A 23037-nucleotide genomic window follows, 5' to 3' on the forward strand; every position below is an offset into this window, starting at 1 on the left:
AACGGAATCCCTCCCTTCCTCCTTGCAGAGCCATGGCGAGGGGACACAGTGGGAGGAATAGCGTATTTCCACCCAGCCACGCTTATTTTTCAGGAGAGAATCCCAAGCCCTTAGGCTATGTAAACCTAGCTCTCTCTTCCTACACGCATGTGAATACCAAAAAAATCCGTGGATCTCTAAATGCAGATCTCTAGATAAAAGCAGTGTCCAGTGGCACACTTTCCTCCCCACAGGAAAATTTCTTTCTGTGCAAACCACATCTAAAGACATCAGATGCATAGAGACATGCCATTCAAGTCAACAAAACAGTCTCGGGACAAAAACAGCTCATTTGATGGAAGACCTCAAGCCTTTCCATGAAGCACACGGGCACTGTGACATAAGTGGGAAAATGAAACCTTTGAGAGCAAGCAAATTGAACCAGATCCCCAAAATAAATCTGAGGGACTCTGTCAAAGCCTGGTGCTCTGACACTTGGATCAGTAGGAGGGCCTTTTGTGAGCACTTCAAGGGGGGCCATATACTCCCGTAGAAGCAAACTTTAAACTAGAAACTACAGTTTCTACCTTGGGATTTAATTCCCACATCTAGCGTATGTTTCTTGCCAGTTGGATGTCCTCATGACATGAAGAAATCTTTTATGTTTTCTGTAATGTTCACATGGCAAAGTTCACAGATTTTTCAAAGATTCAAAGATTTTTCAAAATCACCTGGGTCTGTATGCTGTAATGTGTCAAAACATGTATTGCTTCCTTTTCCTGCCTTTCCTATATCCTCTACCTGTACACACTGCCAAGGGTATTATTATCCTCTTAGCCAACAAATAATCTATACCACTTTAACAGTGCATGTTGTACAGGTAGCTTTAATTTTTGGTCCCTCTCCCCACAACGCTCTTCAAATAAATAATTAACACATCTGGTAGCATCCACTCAACTTCAGAATGACACGCAGCTTTCATACTTAACCATGAAGGTATTTGTTCCTGTGTGTGCCAGCATTTTTACGATCTCTGACCTGGTATCTGTTACAAAAAGGCAGTATAACTAACCTATTTCAAGCATCATTCATATATATACATCATAGATACACATTCATATATATCTTGTTAGAGTCCTAGAGGTTGGACTGGGTGCAGGTTGGATCTTTGGATTTTACTTGGACTCCCCCACCTAGGCAGATTTGTTCAAAACAATTCTTATTTGACAGACTAGATTTTTCACTCCAGGCTTCTTGGAGTTATTGAGTAGATGCTTCAGACCTGTTTTAGGAAAACAGTGTTTTTATGTGCCAAGTCTGAACTCTAGGATATAGTTGGAAACTAATGCCCTAGCATGAGTAGAACTTTGTTTTTGTCGTATGGTGTAACTGGTTAGATTTTTGCAGAACTAGTTTAATATACAGGCTCTGTATTGCCTTTCCAAGACCATGGAGATCCCAGAGGCAGGAGAAGGATGGTACACTTTTGTTGGCTATACCTTGGAATTTGCATGTAGCATATTTAGAATTCAGAATTAGTGCTAGAAAGCTCATAATCAGTCACATTTAGTTTATTCACCACAAGGGGAACAATGAAGGATTGTGCCCTGAGCTTGCTCTGGACCTTCTTCCATTCCAGTTTTAAGCAAACCACATGACTTCTCCATCTCCTGCAGGGACTTATTATTATGATCTAGCTAGATGTCATAGTTTGCACATTTAGCGATGTGCAACTTCACATTTTCTTTCCTAAATATGAGTTTTCCTGTTATTTCTTCCTGGGAAAAGTAATTGAGAGGTTCATAACAGAGCAGTTCCATAAGTATAAGACTGAAGTGGAAGTCGTATAACATCTTTCAGTCTTATAGGGGACACCAGAAATCACAATGGTGATGATCAGATTTGGATTCCCTAAAGTATGAGAAAAGTTGAAAAGTGATCTTAAAGGCTAAGTGGATACCCATTCACCTTCTCCACAGGTGCAGCCACTCACACACCAATGTCATACTTGTGCTTTCTGTTACATGGCATTATATCAATTACACAACAATCCAGAGCCCTTTTAAGCATCACAGTTGACTTCTGCCTCTGATATATGCCTCTGATATTCTGCTTCTGATACTGCCTAGAGGTCAGGTCTGTATATTGGTGATAATTACTCACTCCAACATAGTTCCCAGAGAGCTGCCTAGTGACTCTCATGATAGCCGGGACTTAATTTCGGTATATGTAAAAAAAGCTTTTCACTGAGGTTGCTGGACAGTTAAAGTTGCAAAATCCAGCTGGAAACTTGTAGATATTTGAGTTTCAACTACATGCAAAGATCAGCTTGATTATTTTTAGTAACTGAATCAGATAAACGTAGGATATTTCAGACCTGAATGTCTGAATGTATTCCAATTCAATTCTGAATGCATTGCAAGTGTACCTTTGACCATAGTTTAGACAAAAAAATTGATTGTTCTGACTAGGGTGACAAGATCTCTCTTATTTCCTTGAATAGATTTAAATGAATGGAAAGCTCAAGCCTATTATGCTCAAGAATACTCTCTGTTTTGCCCAGTGGTGTTTCTAATTTCTCTGATGTCTTTGTGCAAAAGCCTGCAACAAACATGTTTTGTGAAGTGACGTGAAATGGTGGAAAACTATTTCAAAAAATCAAAAACTAATAGTGCTTTTGGAGCGTGTGTGTGGGGAGAAAATAGAGATGCTCACACTGGATATCAGAAAAACTCCTTGACCATGAAGAGTGTCAAGCATTGGAACAGGTTTCCCAGATAGGTTGTGCAGTGTTCATTCTTTGAGGTTTTCAAGACCAGATTGGGTAAAGCTCTGAGTAACCTGGCCTAACCTCATAGCTGACTCTGCTTTAAGCAGGAGTTTGGACCTCAAGAGATGCCTTCTCATTGGAATTATCCCATGATCCTATGTTTAAGACCTAAAGCCTGGAGTGGGTGACTTTCTCAATCAGATTTGATCCAGTGCTTCAGTCACGTGCTGTCAGAGGACTGCAAGCTTCTACCTATTGTTAATACATTCCTACTATACTTTTCCCACCCATCACTGCTTTCCTTTAGCTGCTTAGAATACTATGTGACACAGACTCCCTCACCTCACTATAACAAGCCCAGCTGTCGGCTGAAGTCCTCTCAATGTTTGCTTAGTGTGGCGTTGTGCAAAAAAGCACCTCAAGTGTTAGCTGGTTTAGGCTCATGCACAGAGCATCAATCACTGTGTAGACCATGCAGATTGGAAAAGCTAGTGCTCTTAATTTGTCAGTCTCTGGGTCAAATCTGACCTGCAAAATCTAGCTAGCTAGTTTGCTGCACTTCCCTCTGTATGGAATGATCAGTATACTGTCAGAGGGAGAAGCAATGCAGGTGCTAGTAAGAAGCCTACACTTTCAACATCGCTTTCTCACTGGCTGTGCTACACAAAGTGCAAACGAGTGGCTCATAGCATCCACAGTAGGAGAAATGGAGCCAAAGACCACACACTTCCAATCCATCTACTTTAGATTCAGCAGAGTGGGAGCATGATAAGAGACTGACAAGAGTGGGGGTAAGCAGCTGGGGGAATTAGTGAACACCCCCTTCATTTTCCTCCTCGTTCATCCCCCAACAGATCTGAAGTTTGTGTGGAGTGAGATCTGGTGTGGCAAGTGTAGTGTATACAGTACATATCAAGGACAGCCAGTGTCTGATTCCTTCCTCCTTCCCCTTCAACATACAAGTAATCCAGTGAAAAGAAATAAAGAGAGCGAAAAGTCTAGGAGAGCAAAAGGTGATGCAGAAGGAAACTGAGTCATGACATCAGGGCAAAATGTATTTGATTACTTGCATGCAAACAGGTGTAAGGAGCACAGGGCTCTGTGTAGAAATCTCTATTTCATGGGCAATGTGGTAAAAAGGGTGGGAATACATGAAGAAGGGCATCTGGGTATCTTGTTATCATAGCCAGGGGAGAAAAAAACCAGAAAAGGGGACAAAGAAACGCCTTTCCTACCAGATCAGACTGCTTCGTGCTTGGTCTCACTTCATTACTCCTACTTCTTCTCAGTCTAACCTTTCTTCTTTTGAGCAATTCTCAATTTGATCACTTTAAAAAGTCAATCAAAGAGCTCTGTGATAAGAGCTGATTTCTGCCAATAAGGATCTGAACAGAGACTCTGCCCCTGACCTAGCAGCCAGTTGTCATGACGTGTCTACAAACGATCATCTCTGAGACCTCTATCTCTCTTGTCAGGTTTAAGTTAGTGGTTTCAAAGTTGTTGGGTAAGAGCTAACAAAGAGGCCAGTTGCATAAGACTAGTTTTCTAAGAAAAGCATTTTAAAGAAGAAGTGTAAATTATATTTATCAGCAACAGTCATTAGTATAGGTAAACTGTATTCAGCATGTTGCTGATTGTCCTAAAACTTTTTTTTTTTTTTTTTTTTTTCTGTGGACAGTACTACTGATGTGATCTTGAGGAATAGAACTGAAGGAAAACATACTGAGTCTGCTAACTCTTAGAGGCAGTAAGTTGGGAGAATCATGAGAGAAATTGCAAAGGAGCTGATGGGAAAATTGAAGTAACGAATTGTCTTGGGAGAGCTGGGAGTCAGTGACTTCTATAGACTGATGTGTATTGAAACAGAAAAAGTGATCTGATCAATGCATATTTTTTGCCTGTTTTCTTGGGGGGAAGTAGGAGAAAAATAGTTTTCAGCTCATTTAATAAGTATATATTTTTCAACAACAAACAGCAATGATGTCAGACTGATACTTAAAATAGCTAGTTCTAGATAACTTGCACTCAAGAGTTCTTAAGGAGTTGGATAAGAAGTCAGAACTGTAGTTTTTTTTTGTTTTTTTTTTTTCTTTTTTTTTCTCCAGTAGATACTTATTTTGTATCTGATATAATTCCCAATAAAATATTAGAAGGACAACATGACAGACAGACAAGAATGGCTTTATTCGAAACAGATCCCATCAAGCTGACTTTATATCATGACTTCTATGAGACTCCCTGCAGTCAAATACTCCAATGATAGAAGTAACTTCACCTATGATCATAGTAATAAATCTAAAATACTAGATTGGTAAAAGATAAAACAACGATCAGTTAGCAACCAACTTAGTACCACATGATTCTTTTACTAATATTACATAAATGTGCTACATATGGTGCATCAAAATAGCAACAAAGAATCAGTTTTGAAAAAGTTGTTTCTTATGTGATTCTACGTTTCTCAATATAGTTGTCAGTACCCTGTGATTTAACACAGAAATCTAAAATATTGATAAACTTCACAGAATCTAAAAAGATTGGATGAATTGCCAAAAATAAAAATACAAATGAAAAGGATAAATTACTGATATGGAACAGTTTAGTTCATTTGTATTATCTTGACTAACAGTGTGCATTTGTCTGACTAAATATGAGTTCATACATCTATTGACAGAGCGTGAATAATACGTACAGAACCAGAGCTCTATGTTAGAAAGCAGTCACACTGAAAAAAGATTAGAGATGTCTGAACAGATAATCAGTAGATCAACAGCTTCTATTGTGATGCTGCAGCCAAAGAAGCTAATGTGGTTCTTTGATCTATGAAGAGCTGAATATTGAACAGAAGAGAGAAAGTTATATTTTCTCTGTATTTGGCATTTTTGAAAAAAAAATCTAATTTTATTATTCTCACTTTGAGAAGTGCTGCAAAACTAAAGAATCGTCAGAAAATAAATATATGAACCATGAATAAAAACTTAGGGGGGTAACTTGATGACAGTTTTTAAGTGTGTGAATGAAGAATAAGCATCAGAACAATCTGAGTCTTCAACCTAGCAGAGAACGTTTAAGATGCAATGGAAAGATAGTGGACACATCTGGACTGGAACTAAAGCAAAAAATCAAATGGTAAAAATACTTAACTATTGGAATAATTTACCAAGAATTGTGCTGAGTTCTCAGTCACCTAAACACATAAAAATAAAGATTGTTCTAAAAATTTTTTACTGTATTTCAAGTGCAGAAATGGAAAATATAATTAACAAAGGGAATACGTTTAGCCTCATTTACTTTAAGGAGGTCAGATTAGATACAGGGATGTTTCTTTGTGAGTTTAAGCTACAAGTTCTCAAATCCATGAGTGTGCTAGACTTATGAAAGGACACATAGTTTCTTTATCCAGGGAAGATGAGTTCCTAGCTGCAGAGGCTGATCAGACATATTTTATGGGGAAAGCTGCAGTGCAAAAACTCTTAGCTGAAGCGGAGAAAGTAATTTGGTGATCCAAATGGCTAGCATATGGATTAATGTTCCAGACCTAAATAGGGAAAAATAGTTTTAGGGATTACACTACTAGCCACTTACTGTCACTGGTCAGGTTGTTGACAGGAAACAGTGAAAGCTACAGGAAGATCAAAGAGGCTGTCAAAGCAGTAAACTTAGCAGTAACATGGACTTCAGTTAACCCTACGTGTAACCTGGTAAGAAATCTGAATGCAATGCAAAAATTAAATATTTGCTCTAGAAGCCAGTCAAAGAGCCTGTAAAAGTCAAGTAACTTGCCTTGTGCAATGATCAGGATTTAGTGCATAATGTTATTACTATAGAGGCTTTAGGTGACTCAGAGAGACTAAGACCATAACAAAAAACAAGCAAACAAATTAAAAAAAATAAATCAAATAATACATATTTGCATCTGGTTGTTGTGGTGGAATTTATGGAGGTTTATCCTCTGGAATCTTTCCATGCTGAGGATACCTCAGGAGATCAACTTCATATTGAAGCCTTGGTGAATATGGTTGTAAAGTAGGTAGACAAAAGAATAACAAGTCTTGGAGGAATTTGACTCTGAAAAAAGTGAAGTACTGATTGTGGTATGTAACGTCTTATAATTACTTTAGTACAAGAAGATTGGAAGTTAGGTGATGTGATGCCTGTTTTTAAACAGATTTTGAGATGTGGGACACTATAGGCTAGTCAACAAGATATGCATGCCAGGCAAGCTAATAAATGTTGCTCTAAACAACAGTACTAGTGCATGCATGGACAAGTAAGATATACTAAGGAAGAACTAATGCTACTGTTGTTGAGGCAAAACATGCCTTGTATGTCTTAGAAGGCCTCAACAAGCAATACATGTCTTAGAAAGCGTAAACAAAGGAGATCCAGTGGCTATAGTCTACTTGAATTTCCAAAGCGCATTTGTAAGGGCTGTTAAAGACAGCCTTTCTGCTGTTGGATCAAAGGAAAGTTCCTAAAATTATTAAGTAGCTGGGTAAAAATAGTAAAAAAAAAAAAAAAAGAGAGAGATTAGCAAGAAATGGCCAGTTTTCACAGGGATCTTTTTCAGATGTGCATATCCATGAATGGTGAGAAAAAGGGGGCAAATAATGAGATAACAAAGTACCATAAAGACGGTAAATTATTTGGGGAAGCAATCAAAGCTGAGTGCAGAGATTTACAAAAGGATGTCACAATATTGAATGATTAGGGGTTAAAATTATGGGTGAAATTTGTTGTAGATGAATGTAAACTGATGCACAATAAAACAATTCTAGTGTTACATTAGCAATGTTGAAGGTTCTGAGTTGACTATTTCCATTCCAAAAGGAGATCTTTAAGTTATAATAGATAACTTCATTCTTAGTAGCAATGACAATGACAATCAAATGTTAATAATTAGGAAAAAAAATAGAGAATAAAATGACAAACAGCATTATACTACTATGTGTAAGTCCATGCTGTGCTCATATTTTGAATACCATGTGTTGTTTTTGATTGTTCAGTCCTGTTTCAGAAAGGATGTATTTGAACTGGAAAAGATTCAGAAAAAGGCAGCAAAGACAATCAAGGTATGGTGTGGCTTATGTTTAGGGAGCCATATAAATAGATAGGGATTTCTCTAGCCTGGAAAAGAGATGATTAGGGCAAGTTACGACAGGTGTCTATAAAATCATGAATTTTCTCTAAAATATGAATAAAATGGAGAAAAAAACCAGAGAAGAATATTTTATTATTCTTTTTAAAGACAGATACTAGACATCAAATGTAACCAAAGTGGCAAGTTTCAAACAACTAAGAGCTAGCATTTTTCACAAAATGTATACTTAAACTGAAGAACTCTTGGCATAGGGTGCTATGGGTACAAAAAGATTTATTTGGTTTAGAAAGTGAACAGATTAATAGAAGAAAACTCCTTTAAAGGTGACTAAACACTGAGACAAAATCTCTGTTTCAGGAACTACTGGAGGTATAAATTGCTTGGAAATTAGGAGAAGTATTCTAGGAAAATATCACTACTGTTTCCCCTTTTCTTGTATTATTTCTTATATATCCACTCCCATCTGAGGGACAAGGTGATTGATACTCGTACCAAACAATTACTAAATGCTTAATTGCACCCCCTACCCCCCCATCAAAATAAAAAAAAAAAAAAGACAGTCCAGGAAAGAAACCAGGAGGAATAAAAAGACAATTGTTGGTGGCAAATAAAAAAAAAAAAGAGAAATAAAAAAGAACAGAGTAAAGACTAACAGACTAAAAACAGAAAAATATAGAACCAGAGAGGAGCAATGAGTAGAGCTCTTCTGTACTTCCATGGTATACAGGGACTAGTGGATGCTTCCTAGTGATGCCCTGCCTAGAAAAAGGGAATAGAAATAGGACTCCTAGTTGTTGGGATCCTGGGTTTTCCTCCTCCTGCAGCTGCAGGTAGCCAGCTTGATGAGAAACAGAGGAAAGTTGATTAAGAAGGATCAGAATTTATTATGGCTTGGGATGGGAGCCGTACAACAAATTTGTTAAGAAGAGTATCCAGAATCTAAATAACAAGTTCTGGAGGAGTCCAAAGACATGCCTGATATACACTGGTGCCAGTCTGTCTCTCATTGCAGAAGAGACAGGAGGCGAGGGATCCTGTGAATTATGTGCTTGATGGAGGGTGTTCCATCTGATGTTCCAAGTGGGCCATAGAATTAGACAGACTAGAAACTAGCTACTGGGGTTTCTCACCCTCTCCTGACAAGGAGTTGTTCTACAACCATATATCTGGATGGGATGTGACAGTAAGGAAGTGGAACAGTTGATGCATGAATGCATAGAAGTCTTCTCAAGGGAGGTCATCTGGTTTTCAAAGCTTACCAGAATGGTGTGTGGGCTGGATGGGGAGTCACGGGCCAAGGCCTCAGAAGGAGCTCGATGGAGGTAGGTGTTGGAGGGGGCTACCCTCCTGTGGGACTTGCCTGAGGTAGGAGATGGTGATATAATCTGGGTGTTTGACACTGCATACCAGGCAAACAGTGTGGGGTTCACGCAGTCTCACTGACCATAGAAGCAGTGCTCCCCAGTTTTGCTGATGCTGCAGGAGCCACGCTTCTATGCAGTGAGGAGGTTTCTGCCTGCACGTGGAGGTGGGTTTTATGAAGCAGGGGCTCAACAAAGACATTCCTCCTTGTTGGTCATCATGAGGGACTTGATTGCACCAGAGAGCTTCTGGGTTCTGGGGACTGGGTTCTTGACTTGTAAAAGTCAAGAAGGTCTTGCAAGAGGCCTCTTGTATCAGTGGTGTAGAATGACAGACATCTCAGTTATATACCAGCAAGTTCTGTAGACAGAACTACGGTCCCTAGGTTACAGGGAAGCACTCTGCTGCCTGGCTCCCCTTCCCTCCTTGAACAGGGACCTCACTGATGAAGATGAGGTTGTTGTCTGCCATGGCAAGGGTCAGCTGCATCTTTTTCCTAGAGCAGTTAGTCTTCAGCAGTTAGCAAAGGTAGCAGCTTGTTCCCCCACTGGCCAAGGATACTAGATTCAGTGCTAACTGGAGTGACTGAAGATGCAAAGATGGGGGGAACCATTCCGAGATCCTGTAGATGGGGCTGTCACAGAGGAATGACAGCAATGGCCTTGTTCACCTCAGCCAGCTGTGGCCAGCTCTGCCCTCTTGGCTGTCTTTGAGGGTCTAGCTGTGACCTGAAGTGGCCTCCTCTGGAAGCGATCTGTCTCCTCTTAAGGGATGGGAGATGTCAGGCCCACAGAGATGCTTTCCATATGCTTTTCCAGGCATTAAAGCACAGAGGAAGGTGGCATGAAAGGAAATGATTTTTCCCTCTAAACAACTCTCTTCCTCCCTGTGTGGGATTCCCCACAGCTAGGGTGGGTATCTGCTTATGTTGTGACCACTTCCATTTCTCACTGGCCAGTGATCCATTTCTGGGCCAGAAAGCAGCCAATGCAGAAGTGTCCCAGGCTCTGCAGGGAAAGCCCTAAATGTCCCTGGAGGAGTTGTGGACGTACAAGAAGATTTCTGATGTTAAATGATAAAAGATTCTGCAGCTCTCCATCATGCCATTTACAGCCACCAGCATCTGGATGGATCACTGGCAGAGGGAGATATCCTTTGCAGGAAAGGGCTGATGAGAAACACCAGCTTCTTCAGGGCAAAGAATAGGAGGGTGAGGAGAGCAGCATTGGGAGGAGGGGAGAGACAAAGTTAAGATCACCTCTACACCCAGGATTTACAGAAGTTTGAGGAGGAAGGAGAACCTCCAACTGAAGTCCTTTGCCTGTTGCCTCCCACAGAGTGGCTTCTGTTGGCAGAAAGAAAATCTGCTATGCTTTGGTGGCCATTGTCATGGCATGACTGTCTGTAGCAACTCCCACGCTTTGTTTTGGCAGGAGAGAGTGGTGAGAGGGAGGCAGCAGTCTTTATGCCTCCTGTCTGTAGAAGGAAGTGGTTCTGACCAATACAGCTGTTCCAAAATGAGGTGGTTGATGAGGACTGTGGCTAAGCGTGTGGTGGCTGTGGTGGAGAAGGATGTAGCCACCTGGCTGTATACTTTGGAGTTTCCAAAGCTGAGCAGGGACAGGTAGGGAGAAAGGAGCCTGAAACTGTTAGGTGGCAGCTGCCTCTGTGTGCTGGTGTTTTGAGCAAACTCTTGTTCTGCTTCTTCCTCTAACTTGTCTTGCTGGCTGGAGAATGATAGTGGGCCTGAAGATGCAGCAGTGGAGTCACATCTTGGGCCTGTTGACATCACCTTGGCAGAGGTGCTGGCTACCCCACAGGCTGAGGGGAAAAAGAAGGTCTGGGAGAAGTCCCTGGGATCAACAACCACCCTTTCTCAGTCTGTCCTACCTTCTCCACACAGGCAGGGCAATGGGGTTGGGTATCTGGGTGTTTGTAATAATATTTGGGAGAGGGTCCAGAAAGGTGCAGAAAGGCTGGAAGTTGGGAAGAGAGGAGTGGACTATGCAAGGGGAAAAGGCCTGGGCTCCACAGGTAGTGCTGGAGGGCAGGGCATGGATCAGGGCTGTCCTGGAGACAGGCAGAGGCAGAAAAACAGAACACAAAGAATGCACAGAGGTGCTGAGGAGGAAAAGAGAGCCTGGGGAGGGGTATGGTGTGAATGGGAGAGCCTATGGGAAAAGAAAGGGTAGGGGGGCTCACATATATGTGTTTTTCGTATGTAATATGGTAACATCAGGGTGCGGGAAGAAAAGGGTAAAGGGGACAGTTGGGTAGCGCAAAGGGTCTGTGCTGTCCCTTCTCCAAGTCCTTCTGTGTGTTGCAGAACCTGAGGTGGTAGTGATGCCTTTCTTTCTCTTCCTGCTCCAGAGTGAAGGGAGAAAGGTGCATTGCAATCTGCCAGTTGACTCCCGGTGAGTAGCAGGGATGGTCCTTCTTCCTCACTGGTAGAGATGAAGCTACAGAACATAGATGTTACAACTAATGATATTCTTATTCTCTAAAACAGTGCTCAGTGCTCATGTGACATGCTGGCCACAGAGATTAAAATTTAAATACACAGGGAGAGCAAGATATGAAATTGCCTGCTGCATATTACTTCTGCAATGTTGGCTATAGGCCCACCAAAAAAAAAGAAAGAAAAAAAAAAGGCTGTTACCTTTGTTCGTATTGACGTTTTCATACTTACTGTGCTGAATGAGGCCCCTGGGGACACATTCTCTGCACTTCAGAGAAGCACTGAAGAATGAGGATAAATCCATCGCTGCTGTTCATGCTGGCTGATACTTGTTCTGCAAATGAGACAGGTCTTTGAGATTTTTTGTTGTTGTTGTGTTAATTGGATGTGTTCCATTTTGCAATATCTCCTTAGCTTAAATGACATGACTGCTTCTCAGAACAGCTATCTGTGTGTAACATTAGTCTCAGTGCTCAGCTCTTTTTAGTTGCAAGGACATGGTGTACAGTAACCTTTAGCATTGGTTTGAAAATGCTTCCAGTCAAGAAGGAAAATGTTGGTCTTGGAGCTTTGGTCCTTAATTCTATTTCCTAAACAGCTCTAAAAAGGGACCTACATGCAGAAAGAGTCAGAATGGTCTGGGAAATAATTTCGGTTACCCAAATTCAAAGCAAAGATCCTGAAGAACTGCCTGTCTGATGCCTAATCCTACAGACATCTCAGAACTGTAGGTGTTTTCATTTTTGATCAAAAATTTTTGAGACATCTGTTTTGTGGAGACCAAGATGCTTTGAAGAGCGCTACACTGCTCAATCCTCTCTCATCCATGAAAACAGGCATTTTAATATTCACCTTCCACAAGTGGTTCAGTTGCTATCTACATTCTGAAAAAGCCAACAACAGCTAACCACTTTCTATGTTTCCTTATCCCTGCTCATACAGTTGTGCAAATAACTCAGTTTGATTTCTGAGCTTTACCTGGGAGAATCTGAATGCTTTCATCTGAGGTTCAGCTCAGGGACACTTCACTTGGCACAGAGGCTTATTCCTTTCCTCTATGTTGCCCTTTCGGCTAGCTTTCAATGGCTTTCTGTAAAGCACACAGGGAAGAAAAAGGGTTTTGTGATACGCTATCTGTCCGTCTGTCAGTACTTCCCAGTAGCTTCCACTTCTTTCATTTCAACCACGTTTGACAGGACATGAAGATGTTCTATTAGACAAAGATACTACACTTTCCACGAGTATCACGAAAATTCATAGAATCACAGAATATCTTGAGTTGGAAGGGACCCACCAGGATCATTGAGTCCAACTCCTAGCTCCACACAGGACCACCCAAAAATCAAATCATATGTCTGAGAGCATTGACCAAATGATTCTTGAACTCCGACAGGCTTGCTGCTGTGACCACTTCCCAGGGGAGCCTGTTCCAGTGTCCAGCCACCCGCTTGGTGAAGAAACTTTTCCTGATATCCAGCCTGTTGCAGCTTCTTGCCATTCCCTCTGGTCCTGTTGCTGGTCACCACAGAGAAGAGATTGCTGCCTGCCCCTCTGCTCCCTTCATGAGGAAAGCTGTAGGCCACCATGAGGTCGCCCCTCAGTCTCCTCTTCTGTAGGCTGAACAAACCAAGTGACTTCAGCCGCTCCTCATACGTCTTGCCCTCCAGACCCTTCTCCAACTTCATAGCCCTCCTTTGGACACTCTCTAATAGTTTTATGTATCATATTGTGGCACCCAAAACTGCACATGGTACTCGAGGTGAGGCTGCACCAGTGCAGAGTACAGCGTGACAGTCACTTCCCTCAACCAGCTAGCAATGCCGTGCTTGATGGACCCCGGCATACAGTTGGCCCTTTTGGCTGCCAGGACACACTGTTGACTCATATTCAACTTGCCATTGATCAAACCCTCCTGGTCCCTTTCTGTGGGACTGCTCCCCAGCCTCTTGTCTCCCAGTCTGTACATATATCCAGGGTTGCTGAGTCCCATGTGCAGAATACAGAACATGCTGTTGTTAAACTTCAAATTGTTGGTGACTGCCCATCCCTCTAATTCGTCAAGATCTCTCTGCAAGGCCTCTCTACCCTCAAGGGAGTTAACAGCTCCTCCAAAATTGATATTGGGGAAAGTACAATTTAAATACTGATCATAATTACTGCAATTACATTTGTTGCTTTCTTAGTCATTCAGGGTAAAGAAAGGAGTGGAAAGAAATAATTGAACCATTTACTCTAAATATTGGTGTTTACCAACATTAAAGTTGCCTACCAATATCGAATGATAATGTTTATGTTCTCTCCACAAAGTAAAACTTGAAAAACAGAAGATGGTTTGCTAACAGTGGATAATAACAGCGCTGGAAACTCATTGTATAATTAATATGTTTCTTCTTATGTTAATTGACAACACATCTGAAAGTGATTGACACAAATATATGTTTAGTATATAATGTGTATCTGCACCAGCATTGCATTGGGAAAAAAAAAACAAAAGAGAATTTAGGACTCTAAAGCTATATTGTTCTATTCAGTGCAAAACAAAACATAGAAGACAAATTAGAGATTTTGAGCATCCAACACAGAAGTTGCAACAAAATAGATTATTAAAGGCTTCTGCATAGATGCAGGTGCACTATTCAAGCAAGTACCTTGTTAAATGAACAAAATACAGGCATACATATCAAATACACTGTCAATGAATGCACAGTGGTAATAGAATTGAGAAATTGCAAAAGGAAACCCAAAGAGAATAGACTTGTTAACATTACAATAGATAAGTAATTCAAAACCAGATGAATTTCCTATGATCACAGAAATGAAAAGAAATTGAAAATATGTCCAACTAAGACATTTTATGTCTCCATGAGAAGTCAAAGTATTCATCAAAGTGGGCTCTAAAATAAGAAAAAAAAAAGTATTAATATTACATCAGTAAGGTGGGATACAGTCATCCAGATGGATTCTTGGAGTTTTCCAGTGCATTCTTAAAAATCGTTGCTATTTCATATTGCTTGTGAATTTTAGAAAATACATTTTCTAATTTCTGAGCCCATGGTTACCATGCTTAAAAAAAGTGGGGGAGGGGTCTTGGGAGGGGTCTCTTTCCCTCATCTATTTTTTTCCTTTAAAAATGTTTTTCATATTTATTATTTAAAAATGTCTTAACGTCTTAAAATTAAATGACTTAAAATTAAATCTTTATTTTTACTTAAGCAGTACTGTAAGGAGCAGAGGGATAGTATCTTTCCCCCAAAGGCTTAGAGGGCTAGAGTAGAAACATTTCTTCACTTGTGATGGATACATCTTTCTTGATATGCGTCTGTTAGATTTTTTTAAATTAAATTTGTGTTAAAAATACAAAGCAACTTTGATCTGTAAACAGTGTCACTTAGTATATTTATGTATTTCAACTGTGTTGGTTTTATTTTACTGCTTCTTATATTTAGCTTCCTACTTATTCTTCAGTTATCTACTGAGTCTTTCAGGCCAAAGATGGAATTTATGATGTTAAAAACAAAACAAAACAAAAAAGCGACAACTTTTAAAAGTGCAAGGAAAAACAAAAGTCCTCTGTGTTTTTTCTATACACACTGTACAAAAATGGAAACTATCAGTGTGCTACCAGTATTGAGATCAAAAATGGAATGTCTTTTGCCAAACTTTGGGGCTGTTGAGTTGCCTGTACTGAGCACCTGTCTGCCTGAGGTTGGTCTCTTTCTCTCTCTTTCTGTGTCTGAGGGGTCCTTGCAGAGTATTTTCAGAACAGTGCTGCAGCCTGTTTTGCTCTGTGTGCCAGGATGTGTAGACTTACAGTAGTGTCACAGCACTATGCTCAGAAACAACTGAGAGTACAGGAATGAAACTTAGAATAAATGGAGATAAAACAGCCATGGCACTGCTGTTGAAGCCTGTAATGAAGGCTTCTGTACTTCTGCCTTCTGCTTTGGAGTGGTAGCACCTCTTCTACCTCTCCAGCATCATTGTCTATACTAGCTCTGCAGCAGGAATGCCTCAGCTCTCCCCTTCTAGTGTGATAGAGAGTTACTGATGGAGTGAAGGAGCAGGAGCTGCCTCTACAAGAAGAGGCAACCGAATCCCAGTAAGCAGAGGTAGGCACCCACTCCTACACCTAACTCCACTTTCAACCTTCCACTGACCTCTGTTGATTCCTTAGCTCACCCTGATGACATTCAGCCCCTCCACTCCTTCCTTTATGTGCCCTCTCCAGATTTGCACTTCCTTGCGGTGCCCCTTTCTTGCCCTCCCCCAACTTCTACCCTCTACCCTTTCCCAGCTCCAGTGAGATCAAATACATTTATTCTAAGCCAACAGCAAAACTTATAGCTGATGCACCTGGGACTGACAGCTGGGCTTTTCAAGGCTTTAACAGACACTTTCCTTTGCTAGAGATATTTCTAGCTTCGATTTTAATGCCAAACCTAATAGCTCTTCAGCCATATTAGGAATGAGCAGCCCATGAGTGGGCCCACTATGGCCTTGCCCCTCTCACTTGAATCCAAGCACACACCAGAGCACCCTCTCTTGCTTTGACAAGTTCAAGATTGCTCGGTCTCACAGGGAGTAGTGCTGTCTGCCACAAAACAAAACAGAAAGAAATGAAACTGCTGCCAAATAGGAAGGCCAAAGCATAATAAAAGCTTGCATAGAAGGTAGCAGTGATGTGTCAAAACTTTATGTAGCGATACAAGAACTGATTGCTTGGGGTGAGCTAGTTGCCGCTGTACTCCCCAGCCAGAGAAAGTGAGGTAACTGTCCCATACAGGCATTGCACACCAGGATTTAGAGGAAGTTTTGGCAGCCTGGCCTTGGGGACCTGCCAAGGCCTGAGTGGAGATACCTCCAGATCTGCTGGGAAGCTCATGCACAACTTCAAGTGCCCTTATAAACGGGCACTTGAAGCCCATGAGCAGAGATGAATCCAGTAGCCCAGTGGTGGCACGGCTGCTGTAGCTCTGTGCCACCAGGTGCAGTGAGTAGCAAGGCTGAGTAGGTATACACACAAGCATGCATACACAACATACATACATACATATACATATATGCATATGGCCAACCATGCAAATCACAACAGGAACGTACTCAGCAATCATGCAGACTGCATAAGCATCCTCATCTTTTTCCCATCTCAGCTTGGTCAGCATGGAGATCCACGATGTGCAACTTGGATCCTTCCTGTAGCTGGGATGCTCAGTCTGCTCAGTAGCTGCCCCTGGATCCTGGTCTCCCCAGTTGCTGGCACCTGGATGTACAAGCCCTGAGGCCACAGCCCCACTCCAGTTGCTGGTACAGACTCCTCACTTATATATACACACAAGCACATGCACGCAGAGCTTTGTGACACACAGTAGCCAATACCAGTAGCCAGCTTATCCTGTGGTCTCACTCTCAGGTGCACATTGGACATACCTGGCACTGAGGTCGTTTCACCTACTCGCCAGCTAGTCCATTTTCACTTTCAGTAATGACCACATACTCTTTCACACACTCTCACTTGCTCCACTGGATTTCAGTCTCCGTTCTCTCCAGTTCCCAGTATTTAGACCTCCATTACATAACACATGCACATGGAAAACAGCATCCTGCATGCCAGAAAATAGTTAGAATTTAACAAGAAGATAGGGCAGACTGCACAGAACAAGTGCAGGGCATGGCTAGACAAGCATACTGATAAGCAACCCAATTACATGCCACCAGCCCCTTTTATCCCTTTCTCTATTTTTCTCATATTCCTGCCCAAGCCACCTCGATCCCACGCTTTCCCTGCCATTGGTTCTACCCCTAAACATCCCATAAATCCACTGCAATCCCTAAATGCTCTTCTCCTACATCCGATAATAGGTCCCATATCCCATGGCATATGAACACCTCCCTCAGTTTCAAAGTTGCTCTGGAGAACCTCTTCCCCTGCCTCATCTTCATGGGCACTGTTTCTGAACCGTGGGGCTGAGGCTCTCTATGCAACGACCCTTGGGAGGGGTCCAGACAGGGTGTCCCTTCCTGCGAGTGCATAATTTGGGTTGCCACCTGCCATTGTCACCCTGTGAGCCTCTGGGTGTGTGGAGACATGACTTTGATGGGATGATGGTTCCTGTTCTGTGCCTGGGAGCAGCCTGCCAGGGTACTATTTGGATCCCACCCTTCTGCCATTGTCTCTCTGTGCTTCTTTGTGGGTGTGCAGATAAGCTTGTATCAGATAATGTGACATTATACCCTGCAAAGGAGGGAGGGTGACTGTGGATAGAAGCTGAATGATCTGATCAGAATTGAAAACAATTTCAGCTGTATATTTCTAGCTCATGAATTGATCATGGTTAATAGTAATCACAATTAGAAGTAAATAAAGGAGCTCAGTAAAGACAAATACATGCATGTACTTGTTAGGAAAATCAGTCGAGATGATCACAACCTTGAAAGGTAGTCTTTGTCATGTTCATTAATGCCAAATCCTACTACCTCCTGAAATTTGGCTATGTCTGACCTCTAATGCTTGGCTTTGTAGCAGACAGTATGGGAATTTGTTTTTTTTTCTTTTAAGTTCCCTGAATAGCTTCTGTTTTACTCAGCCAATCAGAAGCACATGGGAAATGCTATTAAAGCACTCAGTTACAATTATCCTGATGAACAAAAACATATTTCATGTGTGAAGGAGAAAGTATGACTTGATCCTTTGAGAAAGAAATTTTCTTACACAGCAGAAAGTGATGAGGTATGAAAGTGTGGTGGACACTAAATCAGATAATATTTGCTTTCTGCTGTTTTTTGACTTACCAAGCTTAGCTTTTTTTAAGAGACCAAATTAACTTATTTGCATTTTGAATTCTAGCTGATGAATGCCTCAGGCTTCCCACCCATAAATGCCTACATGCCTCCTACAGGCCTGTGTAGGGCAGAGGATTGCACAATACCTCTTGCCTGTCAGAAAATCTCTACCCAGGTAGTGATAAACCAGTGTAAACGTGCCAGAGCTGCTAGAAAAACCAACAGGGTTTTCATACGTCTGTGGCAAAGAAATTTGCCACAAAGAGCAAATAAAAAGCAAAACGCTAATGAAAATAGCACCATTCACATTCAGTAATATATATTTTAAATAGACTAGAGATTGCACAATTGATCCAGGAATCGATGATCATTATTGGAGCTCTGTTTCTTGCTAGATTGCAAAGGGCTGTTTTAAGCACAGTATAACCTTCTCCTCCATGACATGGATGCAGGAATAAAATGTTTTAATAGAGTTTGAGGATGGAACAAGGATTGAAGGCACAGTAAATAGCTATATGGACAGAGAGGTCATACAGAACAGTCTTGATACTTGGCTATATGAAGTTTGCGTTTAGTTTCACTTATATTAAAATTTAATATTAATCATTTTATTTTTTATATTTATTCTTTCATTTTTATAATTTCTATTTTACATTATTAACATTTATTTTTATTTAATCCTTTAAGTTGTATTAAAATGCATCTAAAATCAAACAGCACAGATTCTGCTTTTGGATGGGTGACAATCCCAGAAAACTGTGCTGAATGCATAGGGATCTCAGTGAACAAATAGTGGAACATGAGAGTCTACTGCAAGGTTATGGCACAATGGGTTAATGTGATGAGGAGCAGCCAGTCATTTTTACCTTTATTAGCAGAATGGGTGAGAGAAGTGCTGTATTACTATGCATGGTTTCATGTCTGCATTTTGAAGAACTAAAAAAATTTAGATGTCTTTTAAAATAATAAACAATTTATTAAGGGGGATGGAAAAATGCTATACAGTAAGAAACCTAAAGATCTCAGTCTATTTGATACATCAAGAAGAAAGTCAAATGTATGAATAACTGTTCTGAAATATAACAGCAGGTATTAAAAAGCTCTTTAATCTTTCTGAGAAAGGCAAAGCAAGGACCAGCACCTCTAAGCTGAAGCCAAACCATTTCAAATTAAAAAGGAGAAATGCCTTTTTAAGTAACGATGGCTTAATATTGGAACAGGATATCAAAAGAATTGGTTATTTCTGTCACACATCATGACTAGATTCTTTTCTATTGGGAAGCTATGCTTTAGACAAGCATACATTCTGCTTGAGAGCAACACAAATGACTGGTCTTCATATAGAGATATCCTTGTGAAACATAATAGTTAATGATGTACAGATGGTTTGATAAAAATCAGGTTTGGTTTAAGGCCGTTATGGCCTTAAAGTCAGTGATTCTCCTGTATGCTAAGCTGACTTGGCTTTTAAGACTCTTAAAACACATTTAAGTCAGTGGCATTTGGAAGCCTGACTAGATATGTTCCTGCAGGAAATGAGGTGATTGCAGTAGACTGGAAAGGACTGAAAGATGTGGACCAAATCAATATGGACAGCACCAGTTCACTGCATGGCAGCAGCTTCCACCGTCCTTCCACTGAGGTGAGTGCTTGTCCCAGACACACTTATCCAGGGGGATCAGAAAGATTTGATTCTTTCTGAGTTTAGCAATGAATGTTGTTTATCACTGGGGCATCATCTGGGAGGGGACTAGGATGTCAGTGTGCACCCAAAGATCAGACCTCCATATCTGTGCAGTTTGGCTTGTGTAGTGTAGAGCTGAGTCACTCTTTAGAATATCCAGAGTGAGTAAGAGTTTGCACGTAAAAATGTTTTTAACCACTCACAACAGAGGCAGAACTGAACATGAATAAGACTGTGGCAGTTATGACAAGCCTGTAGGTCTGCATTCCTTGAATAATGGATTCAGTGAAATATCCAGCACTATGTCTGTCCCAGCTTCTGCAGTATAGCCGTACAATCTTCTGAAGAAACATTTGTCTCCATTTTGATTTTTAGGAATGCATTCACTAGTAACTCACTGCCAATTGATTTACTGTTTAGTCAAGGGCTGATTCATTTCCTGCTCTGAATTATTGCAGTTTAGATACCTGAATTTTCAGCTCTGTAAGGTTCAGAATTTGCAGTCCTGGTTAATAAAAATATCAACAAACAACATTTGGGAAATCACAAATAATGTTTGCAAATAACAGACAATTTGCCTAATCTTACAAAGTACTAATGTATAGGTATTTTATTTCCTTTTTATACTTTATTTCCTTATTACACTTTGCTGGCTTGGAATGTAACTCTAAGAAACTTAGAGTTTCACAAAATCATGACAGAAATAGTGGAGCCTAACCTTGTATGGAAAACTCAGTTAAAATCAAATACAGGTCTTAAAGCCAATGAGTGTAAACCATACCTCATGAAACATTTTGATTTATGTAAATTACCATGGCTGTAAACAATTCATCTAAATTTTCCTGAGCGTTCACATCCCCAAACCAAGATGTTGAGATGTGAATCCTCCCAGCTGAAGGAAATGCACTATGAATTGTTGCTGTAATGACTGGTATGGGCAAGGGATCTGGTTTGCAAAGGGAAAGTGGGTCAGAGTGGACAAACTGAAAGACTACAAGCAAAAATAATTTTGGAAGAAAATCATTCTGTAACTTGCTATCATACAGTAAAAATAGGTAGTGTAGCTCCTCCTTGTGTTAGCCTCAGAGGGATGCACCTCCCATACAGAGATGCCAGCTGCAGTATTTAGCAAACAAAAGCTGTTAGAAGGGGAATCTTAAAGGTGTTTGTATTTCTCCCTCTCATACTTTTTTATCATCATATTTACTTGCATACTTCCAAATACCATGGTACCTACAGTCACCACAGTCAACAACAGGGAATAAGCCAGCTCGAAAGACAAGTTTTTTAAATCTATCAGCTAGAGTAGTGGCTGTTGATTATGGCAAACTACTGGAGAGATGCATAGCTGTTTGCAACTTGTTCATTACACTAACATCATGTCCATTTTTGGTTTCTTTAGCAAACACGGACAGATTTCTCCTGGGATGGTATCAATGTGAGTATGCACCACACTACTGTTCATATTCTAGTCATAGAAAGCCCAGGGTTTGTCTGTTATTAGATATAGTGGCAATCAGAATGGAAACATGAATGAAAGTCTTCACTGCTACTGAAATTCTGGGCATTGTCTAAGATTCAGAGGATGCTGATGGATTTTGGTTTGCTTCTGTGGCTTTACTGCCTCACAAGGTATTTAGATCTGCAGGTGGCTTTTAAGTTGCCTTTATCGCTCTGGGATAAATGTGTGTCATTCCTGATATGTTCTTTGTGATATTTCTAGGCACTGTTAGATAAAGAAGAAGAAGTATAGCCAGCAAGTTTAAGAAACTCAGTAGTCTTTGATCTTTTCCAGCACTTTGGAAGAAATGTATCTTATCATTTTCAGCTACATACAAAAGTAAAAGCATTTTTTACTGTCCCCTGAGGAAGATGGTCAGCACAACTTAACTTTAGCTAACAAGTGGAAGAAGAAACAAACAAATATTTTAATATGTTCCTTGTTGCTCTTAACAACTATGCCATGATTTTTTTTTTTCCGCTAACACAAAAACAGTATCCTGAAAAGGGAATAATTTCTATTAGTGCTACAAAACTATTCTTTCTGGTTGAGAGGATTAAAAAGTATCTTTCCATAAATTAGCGTTGATAGTTTTATACATTTTGAAAGGTAGGATTAGAGGCCATGTTTTTGGCAGTTGTAAGCAATTTCAAATTTCAGATACTTTTTAAATGGGTGTCATTTTCTGGGTCTCTGTGATTTGAGAGCACTTGGGTCACTGAATATCAAGGGGATTTGCATTTTTAACCAACTGTGGTGTTTTTACCCTGCTGAGCAGCTGAACTACACCACAACTGCTCTCTTACTGCCCCTCCTCAAAAGAAGAAGGGGAGAAAATACAATAGAAAAGGGCTCTAGGATTGAAATAAGTACAGGCAGATTGCTCACCAATTACTGTCACCGGCAAAACAGACTCAACACAGGGAGATTAATATAACTTATTGCATATCACTAGCAGACTAGAACAGTGAGAAACTAAAGACAAACTGAAAACAGCTTCCCATCCACTCCCATCAACCCTCTTCTACCTCCTCCCCCTGAGTGGTGTAGAGGAACGGGGAATGGGGCCTGTGGTCAGTCCATGACACTTAATCTCTGACACTCCTTCATGGTCAATCTCTTCCCCTGCTCCAGTGTGTGGTCCCTCCCATGAGATACAGTCCTCTATGTGTGCATCCCATAGGCTTCAGCTCTTCAAGAACTGCTCCCATATGGGTCTGTACCATGGGGAGAAGTCCTTCAGGAGCAGAGTGCTCCAGCACGGGTCCCCCACGGGCAGCAGCTCCCCCCAGACCCCCTGCTCCTGCGTGGGCTCCTCTCCATGGGCTGCAGCTCCGGCCCGGGGCCTGCTCCTGCGGGGGCTCTCCATGGGCCGCAGCCTCCTCCAGGCCACATCCACCTG

General features: G+C 41.0%; 1 protein-coding gene across 6 annotated transcripts in view; it reads left to right on the top strand.

Annotated features, from left to right (window-relative positions):
• The window catches only part of FAM131B (family with sequence similarity 131 member B), a 48638-nt gene that overhangs the window by 995 nt on the left and 24606 nt on the right, over window positions 1-23037 (top strand). For all 6 annotated transcript variants that reach the window (XR_010834787.1, XR_010834774.1, XR_010834767.1 and 3 more), the window contains exons 2-3: window positions 19983-20092; window positions 21537-21572. Coding sequence is in view for 1 of the 6 variants with exons in the window: in XM_048051531.2 (XP_047907488.1) it covers window positions 19983-20092; window positions 21537-21572 (146 nt within the window). In the remaining 5 variants the exon portion in view is untranslated. The remainder of the gene's footprint in view (window positions 1-19982; window positions 20093-21536; window positions 21573-23037) is intronic.

This window comes from Anser cygnoides, chromosome 1 (assembly GCF_040182565.1).
Source record: "Anser cygnoides isolate HZ-2024a breed goose chromosome 1, Taihu_goose_T2T_genome, whole genome shotgun sequence".
NCBI classification, from domain to species: domain Eukaryota; kingdom Metazoa; phylum Chordata; class Aves; order Anseriformes; family Anatidae; genus Anser; species Anser cygnoides.